The sequence below is a fragment of the Limulus polyphemus genome, unplaced genomic scaffold (genome assembly GCF_000517525.1).
Source record: "Limulus polyphemus unplaced genomic scaffold, Limulus_polyphemus-2.1.2 Scaffold362, whole genome shotgun sequence".
Taxonomy (NCBI): Eukaryota; Metazoa; Arthropoda; class Merostomata; order Xiphosura; family Limulidae; genus Limulus; species Limulus polyphemus.
The window spans coordinates 95,223-108,600 of NW_013665972.1; the positions used below are offsets into that span (position 1 = coordinate 95,223).

At 34.0% G+C, this 13,378-nt stretch overlaps 1 protein-coding gene across 1 annotated transcript in view; it reads left to right on the forward strand.

The window, feature by feature from the left end:
* LOC106457695 (nucleolar protein 4-like) overlaps positions 1–13,378 on the forward strand; it is a 96,850-nt gene that overhangs the window by 78,557 nt on the left and 4,915 nt on the right. The window contains exons 7-9 of the mRNA XM_022383700.1: positions 5,085–5,288; positions 6,803–6,916; positions 11,923–12,313. Coding sequence (XP_022239408.1) covers positions 5,085–5,288; positions 6,803–6,916; positions 11,923–12,313 — 709 coding nt within the window. The remainder of the gene's footprint in view (positions 1–5,084; positions 5,289–6,802; positions 6,917–11,922; positions 12,314–13,378) is intronic.

Consider the following 13,378-nt stretch of genomic DNA (forward strand, 5'->3'; position numbering starts at 1 on the left):
CCGGGTTTCGATACCCGTGGTGGGCAGAGCACAGATAGCCCTTGTGTAGCTTTGTGCAATAATTAAAAACAAACAAACAAATACAAGTATTTACTGATATATATATATATATATATATATATTTATATCGACACTTGTGTATAATGTTAAAATAAAAATATACACGTGTGTGACACGTCGAAACATGCAAAGTCATTATTTTGAAATAATTTTAATTGTGTATTGATTTTAATGTTGTATATTCATTATTTCAACAAGGTTTACTACCTGCAAATGACTATTAACCCTTAAATTTCCTTTTTAGGTATTCAAATTATAAATTCTATGGGACCATTACCGTCAGAGTCATTCTCAGCCGATCTGTTCTCTCTTTTTAAGATAATGTTGGTCGATCCTAAATCAGACTTGAGTGTGTCTGGAGAGAGAAAGAAATGTAGATTTAAATTGTACACGAACACATCACACGTGGATGGGACAGTCACATATCGTTTGACTAGAAGTAATAACTAATTTTGCACTTTCTCCGTCCAAATATAACGCCCTATCAGACAATGAAAAATACATAAAAGTTAAGTATTCACGTTTCTTACTACGTACTTCTGGATATTTTACTTTTGGGTGCTTACGAATGTTTAGTCCAATTTTTAGTTTACTTATCTTACTAATTTTTTTTGTATTCCAATTACAATCTTGTGATCCAAGGACCGCCACGTACCCACATCTATACTATTCCCTTACTCAACTTACCAGAGATTTACACTAAAACATGTCTAACAATGTTTATCTATTCCATCAGACTTTAGTCCATTTACGAATTCTTAAGTTGTATAATAGTAACAACTACAATGTAAGCTAAGCCATCAAAGTTATTAGGTGCAATTCAATAGATAAGTTTTATGTCTTACACTTGTTACTGCTGTTTACAAAATCTTAATTGTTGCTTTAAACATGTCAATTAACCTTTCAAGATATTAAGTTTATTTTAACCTTCAGTCCTATTGCATGTTAACTCTTTTATTCATTATACTAATATAACTTTTTAGGTCACTATATGTTTATGTTTCTAAAGGGAAGAAGTTACAAATAATGAATATTAATATTTTCTAAACACAATAGTATTATTATTATTTTCAGTATCGAAATAAATTACCAAATAATTTTGCCTGGGTTCACTACAATGGGATTTTAACATTGCATTATCTATGCTTCCAAATGACACAAAATGACAAATATCTTTATTCCCGAGTACTTGTGACATTTTATTTTGTCTTTATGTAAATATCACCACATGCATATTTTACGATGAACATAACAATCCTTTACTCAGCCGTATACATCTTATTTAGTTTTTTTTCTTATCTATAATCACAGAAGTTAGTAAATGCTTCACAGTGTGAAACAGTGTAAACTTAATTCCTTGTGTATACACTTATGACTAAACAAGGAATTAAGTTTACACTGTTTCACATTGAATCATAATTATCGCACTAGTATTGGTGGGTCTAACTCTTTCAGCCTCGCCTCTTAGGAGTTGAATATAAACTGCTTCTGGACCTGGAGGAGCAGGTATCTCTTGGTGGTCTAGTATTCATGTTTGGACTGTTGGGTGTTAGAATATTTCTTCCATCCTCAATATTTGTATAATGCAAGATATGCCTTTCCTTACTCTGAAGTACTGTTTGATGAGTCAGTAGGAGCTGATTGGTTCTCCAACCTTGTGTTTTTATCTATCAGACTTCTCAGTTTGTTAGCCACCCTTCTGTTTTATGCCTCTAATCTGCTGGTTTTCAAGAGGCACTAAGACTGTTTGGTGTCTTACTAGGGGATCGAATATTGTTTCAGTTTCTTTACCCGCCTATCAAATATAAATCTGGTGTCTCGTTTGGGTCAGGCTGTTGAATCATGACTCTTACACTTTTAAAGTGAGCCAGATGGCTACCCCTAAATAGGACTGCTACCCATCCTTTACTTCCTGTTTTTGTCCTCTGACGTACTGTTAGAGAGTAGCTGAAGCCTTCACATGAAAAATAATATTTTTATTATAATCATCATTCTAAAGTAAGACACCTTCAGTGTTGTACGAAGAACGATAGATTCCATGATTCAGACAAACTATATATCCATGAGTGTTACCAGTGGTGGTTGGGAGTCATGGAGTGCTAACGAACCGCCTTTTAAACTGCAAATAAAAATCAATTCTACAATACGTCATATATACATGCACGGAAACCAGGGTCCTTAGCACAACCATAATGTATTTAAACGTACTGTAAAACACACTGATTAAGGACAAAATCTGCTTCATCCAGCTTCACTACTAATTTCAAATGAACAATTTGTTAGATTATCATAGTGTTTCATGATATTAACTTCAGTGTCTGAGCTTTCATTGAAGCATAACATTACTTTCATGGAGATATAGTTTGCGTTTTATCATATCTGATATCTATATTGCAAGTTCACACCCGTTTACCTTCCTTTCTAAACCTTTGATGTCTGGTAGATCTTTTCCTTTCAAAACTTGTGGTGTCTGGTAGATGTTTTTCTTTTAAAACCTTTGGTGTCTGGTAGATGTTTTCCTTTTAAAACCTTTGGTGTTTGGTAGATGTTTTCCTTTCAAAACCTTTGGTGTCTGGTAGATGTTTTTCTTTCAAAACCTTTGGTGTCTGGTAGATGTTTTCCTTTTAAAACCTTTAGTGTCTGGTAGATGTTTTCCTTTTAAATCCTTTGATGTCTGGTAGATATTTTCCTTTCAAAACCTTTAGTGTCTGATAGATGTTTTCCTTTTAAAACCTTTGGTGTCTGGTAGATGTTTTCCTTTCAAAACCTTTGCGTCTGGTAGATGTTTTCCTTTTAAAACCTTTGGTGTTTGGTAGATGTTTTCCTTTCAAAACCTTTGGTGTCTGGTAGATGTTTTCCTTTCATTATTGTTAAATATCTGTGTTGAGAAATGGTCATTTTGAGAACGTTTGTGGTTATCTAAACTATTTTGATCGTCCCTATATACTTCAAGATGGAAAAAAAGGGATTATAGGTAATTCTTAATATTCGTTCCTAATCATCCTGTTATGCCTTATGAGATCTAATTAGACAAACATATTGAGCTACAATTGATCCACCTATCCACCAATTTCGTTTATCTTCAAGCCATAGCTTGAGAAGTGAGGGCGATAGATATGTCCCTAATCACCCCGTTTTACGGTAGTAGAACATCCCCTGATGGGTCAACGTTAGGTTTACGGATTCGCAAGCTAAGATCCAGGGTTCGATTCATGCGGTGGACAAAGTTCATGTTGGCCATTGTGTAGCTTTTCACTAAGCAAATCTCAACAATTTTGGTATTGAATGGTTAGCGGTCCCGTTTCGCAGTACATTGTGAATGGGCACATACCATACCGTACAAACCAGGCACAGCATTATACTGTAAAATCAGGTAAATTCTTCATATTTTAATTTACACTGGATCAACTAAACACACTTCAGAAGGCTGTTTATTCACATTCTCATATCACATATTCACATTCTCATATCACATTCTCATATTAGTTTATTCACATTCTCATACCAGTTGGGGGTTAGGGAGGTCGACTCGCAATCTGCGGGTCGCGGGTTCGAATCCCCGTCCCTCTAAACATGCTCGCCCTTTCAGACGTGGGGCATTATAATGTGACGGTCAACCCAACTATTCTTGGTAAAAGAATAGCCCAAGAGTTGGCGGTGGGTGGTGATGACTAGCTGCCTTCCTTCTAGTCTTACACTGCTAAATTAGGGACGGCTAGCGCAGATAGTTCTCGTGTAGCTTTGCGCGAAAATTCAAAACAAACAAACAAACAGATAGAAGCGTCTGCCATCTATTGCCAATAAACTGTACTACTTACTTTTCTGTTCTGCTGCCAGTCGGAGTTGATAACTGATTTTAGATGAAAAGTGCTACTCCCTGTTGCTTTACTCTTCGCTCCTTAGTTTCATTCAACTTTTTCTATTCCTTTCTGTCAAATGTAGTTCCTAACGAGTAAGTTATTTTAATCTATATATATTTTTCCAGGATGAAAAAAAAGAATGATTTTGTATGGCAGGCTTCAATATTATGGAACGTTGTTCTCCTCTTCTCCTATCGTGGTCTGGCATAGCCTAGTGGCTAGAACACTTGACTCGCAATCTGCGAGTTGGCGGAGGGTGATGCTAACTTGTTGCCTTTCCTCTATGTATGTCTGCGGACTTACAACGCTAGAAACCGGGTTTCGATACCCGTGGTGGGCAGAGCAAAGATAGCTCATTGTGCAGCTTTGTGCTTAACTACCAACAAACAAACAAAATGGACATTTCTTGGTAAGGTTATTGCAGCCTATTTGGCCATCTGGATGTACGAAAATAATTTCATACATTAAATCGGGTTGTGGGAACTGATGATTTCAGATACTCAGAAGGAGGGTCTTTTTTTGCGATGAGGCAAAGGAAATTATATGAATAATTGAAATATTAAATTAACCTTGCAAAACTTTGTAAATGTATTTGGCTTATTTCTAATCACTTTAAATTACTGGGTTATATTTCTTTCTGTAAAACTCGAAAATAGTGTAAATTTTACTGTATTATACTGTGTCATCTGTTTGGGAAATTTTGATTTTGTTCTGTGCTAGCAAATTCTTTACAGCCCAGTTTCTATTTCCCAGTATTTACAATCTCGAATTTCTATAGAGAAAACTATATCCATTAAATTGTTTCTGTGTTTGGCATATTCTGCTACTTTTAGCGATATATGTAAACGTCGCAAATAATGTCAAAGAGATTTTGAGTAAAAATAAAGAGAGAGAGAGAGATACCGAATAAAATAGACATATATGGTGATACTAGGAAACAGAGAAGAAATTGGAAATGTTAGAAATGAATTAAACCTATGAATTTGTTCGTTTGTTTTGTTGTTAAGCGCAAAGCAATACTGTGGGCAACCTGAGCTTGTCAACCGCAGGAATTGAACCCCGAGTTTTAGTGTTATATATCCCCAAGCTAACGGCTTACAGCTAAGCTCCTAGTTGAGGCTAAACCTGTCAGAAATATTATTAATTGTCTTCCATTTTACTCAGATGTTTGTGCGTTTGTTTGTGGACGAGAACCTGGACCGCATGGTGCCTATATCTCGACAACCAAAAGAGAAGATTCAGGCTATTATTGAATCCTGTGCTCGACAATTTCCAGAACTTGTGGAAAGAGCAAGGAAAAGAATTCGAACATACCTCAAATCATGTCGCAGGGCAAAAAGAACACGTGATCAGAATGGGTTAGAATTGGTGAGTACAGTATAACCTTATAAGTCTTAATTTACACAGTCTTTTTTTTTATAAGTTATAGTCTAATATTCCAGTTTATACTTACACTTCATATTATATTGAAAAAGCAAGAAATATTCCTTTATTGTTTGAATAAGTAACATTTCAGTTTAATTGTGTTATTCATTATAGCATAAATTATTACAATACTTGTAACCACTTTTCCACCTGTTGACAGTACAGGAATAAATTACAATGCCATCTTCGAATCTCGATAAATATGGTAATTTGCGAGATTTTTCTATTTTATAATAAAAAAGTTGTTTGATTTTTCCAAACAGAAACTTTGACTAGCAACTTAAATGGTGTGATATATATATTAGTACATAAAATACTAAATACAGTCAGTAGGATATTCATTATATTACCATAAGAATAATTTCCACATTGTGAAATTACCAGTTTAATCGATAAGAATTTTACTTAATCTACAAGTACCAGAGAATTTTTTTAGATATGTTTATTTTTCTGAATGAAATAAATGTTGATTAAAATTTTGATTTGTTGTTTACTGAAGCCATTAGTCGTTAATTTATAATACCGTTATTTGCAATTAATCATAAACGTTTTTTACCTTTATATACACAAAGTGTGGTATATTATAAAACTGTGAATGTAAAGTTTTTTGTGACAAATTATGGAATATTTAGTTTTATTTTTTTCTACTGGATGTTTACATACAAAGAAGAAATGTAATATTGCCTGAAACTTATCCGTATTCTAAAGTCTGTTTTGATTCGAACACCGAGAAGGGGAGCAGCTTGGTATAGATTTGAGTTACGCATGGGAAAGGGTGTGTGAAACCTAAACTTGAAATAGCGCGTTCTGATGACTTTGTTTTTTTTTTTACCTTTATAATGTATACAAATTAACCATACAGGCAACATAAAGTATTGTAAACATTTTGATTATTGGCATTTTGTTTCTAGACTTTTGTTGAGAAAAACAACCAGATTAAGATTTAATATAAAAGAAAATTCGTATCTTGAAATTTCAGTGTTGTGCACGCGCGAGATTCATTTTCTTTTGCATGGTTTTACCATCGAGACGGTTTTTAACAATTCTTGTTCAAAGCGCCATCCCGTGACATGGAACTGCATTGATTTACTTTCTTGTTTTCAAGGGAAGCTGCATTTCTTCATGAGTACTGATTCTTTACAATATATATATATATATAACTGTTAAAATGAAAGTCACAATTATGTGTGAAAAGTTGCAACTTTCTATAAAAACAATTGACGAAATTATACATTTTCTTTCGACTGTATTTTCAAATTGCAACAAACCGTTAAACTGTACGTAATCTCTGTTCAAATGTATAGAAGAAAATGTTTTCAGTATTTTTAATCTTTACCAAGTTCGTGGCATCATCTTCAAACTCAAAATAACCTGGAACTTCATTTGATTATTTTCTATGCTCCAACATATATATATATATCTATATAAATGTATATTTGTCTCTGTTGCTCAATTAGGGACGATCAGCACCACATTTGTCTTCTCCTATGGCTGAACAAATTTTGTCCACTGCCTGTGAAAACGAAAGCCAAAACGCCAAAAGAATGCGACTTGGACTAAAGCCTCTTGCAGTAAGTCTCCCTATAAGAATATTTTAGAATCAGCTGGAAATATTCATAAAATTCAATGGATTTTTATATAGATATATTTACGCATTAACTTTATGAAAATTTTATTTCTATATCAGGTTTAACTGATGTAACTATTGGTAGCAGTGTTACAGTGAAGTTACAATCAGGTTTTATTGATGTAACGTTTAGTGAGAGTATTACAATGAAGTTACAATATCAGGTTTTACTGATGTAACTATTGGTGACAGTGTTACAGTGAAGTTACGATCGTGGTTGCAGCTGTGTTTATATTAAAATTTGAAGGGTCAGATTTATACATATTTTCATAATTGTTACTTTAACACAGAATATCTCCTCCAACCAGAGGCGTCTCTGTGGAAGGGATCAGGCTTTGATTTATAAGGATGTACGACGAGATATGACGATTAAAATTAACAATTTCTAAATCGGACAAAAATTGACCGACTTATGACTGGTCACAGCATCAGCAGAAAACCTATAGTTAATGACAGTACTTCTTGTTGTTTAACCGACGGGTCAGATACTTGAGCCTCCTTCTTCTTCGCCCGTCGTTGCACCTGTTTTTCAGACCAGAGTTCAGTAGATCTTCTTCAGCAGATAGCTCCAAGCCCCGAACTAGAACTTTCTTACTTTTCCGCATGTCATCATCGGCCACCATTTACTCGCTCAATTACATGTATGTGCAAGATTCGGAGATGTTCGACTAATAATCCGATCGCGATGGGCTTTATGCCAGCCTTGTTAAAGCAAATCCACCTATCAATCCAAAAAATTCTGTGGCAGCACTAAAAAATGGCTTTGGTAATGACAAGGATAGAAGTGTTTAAGTAGTAGCTTTCAGCCAGGTCAAAAGATCAAAAACAAGGTATCCAATCTCAAACATACAATGATGAAAGGTCGTATAATTTGATTTGAGAATGAAGAAAGAATTCGTGTATCTGACCAGTGCTGGTGAGATGGTGTGCCCACTCCAAAATCCTATGTCTCTTTAACAGCTCATAACTGCAGACTGAAATACTTTACCATGATATGAATTGACCTTTGGATATAACAGACTCCGGACTTTCCAAAGTGTATACAACAACTCCTAGAAACAATTACCGGAATTTCTTGTTCCTTGCCCTACTATCCAAAACAACTTCTTCGCCTCTGGTTGAAAAATAAATCTTGTGTTATATGTGCTTAAAATTAGTAACGACACTTTTTGTTTCTGTGAAGTAGAAAATTGCTCATTGTATATATTATGTTTTGAGTTGATTTTCTCCTTGTTACCAGTTTTTATCATTTCATTATCTTTAATTTTTAATTCTTTATTATTTAGGTAGCCTATGCAGAAATAAGTGTAGCTGTTGTAAAGTTACAAAACCAATTTGATAAACTTGCAGCCTAGGAATGTATCAAACCAAGTACGTTTAATACATAATGTACAACAGGACACTTTAATTGTTAATTGCGTTAATTTCGCTCATTATATTTAGTCTTTGATATTTTGGTAAATGTATTTTCTACAGTGTGTAATTTAATATATAAGGTAAGTTTTGATATAATTATCCGTTCTAGTGAAAAATAGACGCTGTTTTGGATACCTTTGACGTATCGATCAACCACGTAAATTCTCGTAACAATATCGTCTGCTACTTAAATCTCTCATTTTTTCAACAGAACGCACAATCTGTCATGAAGCACCATGAGAATATTTCTCTTAATTTTTCAAGATGCACTCATTATTAGGAGTTAGAGATATGTTCTTAGATTTACCATAAGGAAATAGATTACGCAGGCGTGGACGGTACCAACATTTCATGAGTTAATATCTGGGACTGGTAAAAAGCAAGGTTAATGTGTAGCAACCCATATTGATATTACTTAGATGCACAAGCCCGATAAATATCGGATGTATGAGAGAGGCATTTCGAACGCATGATTTAAGATGTAACTGCTCTAAAGCAAAAAATTATAATAATAAATCAGCTATTGAAAACTTGATTCTGCAAACTAATGATCAGAAAATGTTAAACTTTTCATTTACTTTGCGGAATGAATTTGCAGTTAAGTAAATTCTGAATATCTCCTTTGTATATTTTGTAGGGTATGTGTGTTATTTCAAGGTAGATTGCATGGAAAACTTACAGTTACATATTAGCTACCATATTATTAAAGTAATATATGAAAAGTAAAAGTTACACATGATTATGAAACTCCCACTTTGATGTGAAGTAGTTTGTAGTGTAAAAGTATGAAAATAAGTAGTTGCATAAGCCTTAATATTTTATGGTAATTACCACATTATCCATTTATATGAGGTTTTGCACTCAGAAGGCGTAATAGAAAACTTTCTGCTGGAAAGAGGGTTTATTGTTGTTGTTTTTTGTTGTTAAACACAAAGTACACAATGGGCTATCTGTGTTCGGCCCATAAAGAGTATTGTAACTCGAGTTTTAGCGTTATAAGCCCTCAGACGTGCCGCTGAGCTACTGGGAGAAGGGGGGCATTACAATAGGAATACAAAAACTAATTTGCATAACAAATAGCAAGTTTTTAATATTTATCAAAAGTATATCAAGCTTTAAATTAAATAAGCAATGAGTCCCTGCAGTTTTCTTAGTTTCTAGAGGGCTATTTTGTGTATTTTAGCACAAAGCCACATCTGGCTATCTGCCGTGTCCACTACGAAGAATTGAACTCTGGATTTAACATTGGAAGTCCCTAGACTTACCACTGTCCCATCAGGAGACACAGGGCTCTAAAAAGAATTGAAGTGCTAACTTATTTTATTAGTATGTCAAAACATATTCGGATTTTTCTCTTATCAAAGGTTCTTCTTAGGTGGGCATGAAGATCTCAACCGGGGATTTTCTTTCGTGTGTAACCTTTACTTTGAAAAATGTAAGTCACCATATGTAAAAAACGCTCCCTTTATAACCAAACACTGGGGTTCTCTCATTGGTGAATAAAATAACTTCAGAAGTTTCTATCCACACATATATGCTGTGGTAAAGTATGTTTGGTTTACTCTTAAAAGTGATTACTGTGATTTTTTTTTGGTTGAATACATTTCTCTTTCACTCTTCTAACACATTCTTTTCTATGTTTTTTGGTGTGAGAGGACATTTTTAGAGATCCCTATTGGACTTTATTCGTGGACGAGTAAAATCCCCTTTAGGACCTTGATGATAGAAGAATAATTAACAAGTTTCTTTAAGTTAGTATTTTAATTTTCGGATGCCAATATTTTTTATCAATCTTAATACCTTAACGTAATTTTTTTATCTTTTTTTATTTTCCCTGACCATTACAATAGCACGTCTCATAAACAACTACAACTGTCATTGTGCTAACACAAACATTTTAAAATAACTTTGGTTTGCTTGATCAAGTGTTCTCAAATTTGACGTCGTAATACTTCGCTTGAATTCTCTCTTAGAATACGTAATGGAGGGGAAGTACTTCAGACAAAAAAAAATATTTCTCTTCGCCATATAACTTTGTGAACTATTTGCTTCAATACACAACAGAATAACAATGGCGTCATAGGACATCTAGGGAATAATAAATGATTCTTTCTGATTTCCAAATGAATATATTCTACAAAAGTTTGAAAAAAACATATGCCTATAATCACTTACCTCTTACTACTAAAACATATGTTAATTTGTTTGTTTTAGCAATGAAGTTATAAAAAATTACCTTTATTCTCCGTCCCCCGGTAAAATCCGGAGTTCAATTCCCAACGGTGGACACAGCAGATAGCCCACTGTGGCTTTGCTATAAAACGAACAAATCTTCACTTTCCAAATAATAATAAAAAACTTTATGTTTTAGCCAAAGAAATACGTTTTTATAGCATTATGGTAGATTCGGTCGATTGATGGAAAAATTGTATTGTATTTTTGAAGTTGAAGTGCATACTGAAGGAATTTAGGCATTTTGGCAATCAAATTATAAAGAAACGACTGTTACCGTCTAGATAATAATAATAACAAAAGCTTTTTAGTTCAGCTAATTAACTCCCTCCAATATGCACTACAAATTCTAAGAAACAGCAGAACTTTACAAGCAAATTCATACCTAATGTAAAGAGTGCGTGAAATATATCCGTGTTGTATTACTGATGCGCCTATCTATTGAAGTATATACATACACGAACATAAGTAGACTTGTAGTATAATATGGCAAATATTCGTGTGCCTTGCTTACATTCAATTGATGTATTAACTACAAGTTTATCATTCATGTGAAATTACACATTTACTCCGAAGGTGTACGATATAATAATCTAGACAGATAGATAGGTTGGTAGACAGATGTTTGTAAGAAAAAGAACATTAAAAACAAATAAATATCCTACTTATTGAATTTTGTTTTTCTTGTGTTCGTCTGTAGTTCTGACCTCTTTCTTTCAGTATATGACATTCTCTTTTTGATATATAAACATTTAATTGGTCATATCAAACAGTTGAATGTCCCCTTGAAAAAAAGAGCTTTAAAAACATATAATTGTACGTTATGAGTTGTTGCTTTCAAGCAATAAACTAGGATCGGCATTGATTGTAATGATATTTGATTAGAAAAAAGATGTAGTAGTTGAAAAAATCTAATATTTTGCTAACAGTTGCTATTTTACAAGCTAATTTATAATGATGTTTACTTAAAAGTCTACACGCAGATTTAATGTACGGTATATTTTTAAGAAAGTCATCAATGTATTTTATATCTTTATCTTGAATGATTAGAATAATGATTTATTTTAAAAGCTGATTAAATCAAGATGTATTTCAAATGTTTTCGTAGCTCGAAGACTGGTCAACAATTAAGGTTGTATTTTTCGTTTGAGTAACTTGTAGAAAGTAAAAATAAATATACCCCCCCCACCGATGGCTCATAATCCTAAACCTTGGTGTTTGATACCTACGGTCACAAACTAGATAATTCATAATGCAGATTTGTGTTTACAAGCAAACAATTTATATATTTATATTTTTTAGGTTGAAATAACGCGCTCACGAGCAACACCACATTCGACATGCAACTCTATGTCCAGTTCCCAAGCTGACACCGACATACCACGGTCATCTACTATTATGAATAAAAGTCAGCAAGCTCTCAACCAAGACTCACAACTTCACGCGCAACTCACGCAGTCTGCTCACCATTCTTTGTTGGGATCCGGAAGAAATATGGCCCACCCAAGCACATCTGGCTCGACAAGAGTTCTCATGGTGAATGGAGGAGCCCTTACATCCCAGCCGTCCAACAGTTCACTTCTAACTGACACCATATATCGGGGAACATCACAATCATCTTTCCATTGTAACGCTTTCCCTCAACATTCCAACAGCAGCCACTTGAGCTCTTCATCCACTACGATCACAAATGGTTTGTATACACAAAATATAAACTTTTAGTTGTCGCTTCAATTGGCCCGGCATCGCCAGGTGGTTAGGGCGCTCGACTCGCAATCTGCGGGTCGCGGGTTTGAATTCCCGTTACACCAAACATGCTCGCCCTTTCAGCTGTGGGGGCGTTATAATGTGATGGTCAATCTGACTATTCGTTGGTAAAAGAGTAGCCCAAGAGTTGGCGGTGGGTGATGATGACTAGCTGCCTTTCATATAATCTTACTCTGTTAAATTAGGGATGACTAGCACAGATAGCCCTTGCGTAGCTTTACACAAAATTCATAACAAACAATAAAACCGCTTCAATACTTAGATGATTTTGCTTTACCGCCAGAACCTTTTCGAAATACTAAAGAAAATTCAGAGAAAAAAGTACGAGATTTTTTATTGTAATTTGGATATACAATAATTTCTTCATAATTTTAAAACAAAAGTAGATAGCAGTAACCACAGGTAAAATAAGCTATCATTATAAAATCGCATATGACAATTGTTTGTGTTAAGTCATAGTAACACCATATATCCGAAGAACTATTAACATTGTGGTATTAAACCACAGAATTATTATCACAAAATAACTGCAATGTAATACAGAGACGTTTATAAATCCCTCTTTAAAATATCCACCCACATTTATCTACACACACACATATACAGATATTTAAATATATATATTAGCGTATAACCCGTCAAAAATGACCGTGTAAGTACTACCACCCCCACCCCATAATATACCCTAACCTTACATTTCATAGCTAACTGAAATGAATAAATTTTGCGAAATCAAGCTTGACCAACAAAGAGGCAGAAAAGTGCAGTCGGGGCAGTCAAACTTTGGTACATTCCTTTATGAGCTAATAAAAATTAAGACCATTATGAAATGAATTCGTGGCGTATTCATAGTATAATTATTGGTAAAACTCAGTCAGATTAACAACTTCTAATATACAGAAAAGCCTGTTCATTTTGGTAACACATAGTTCCAACAATGCTTTTTATGTCATGATGCTATCAACAAAAGTCTAACCTAATATTGTTGTTA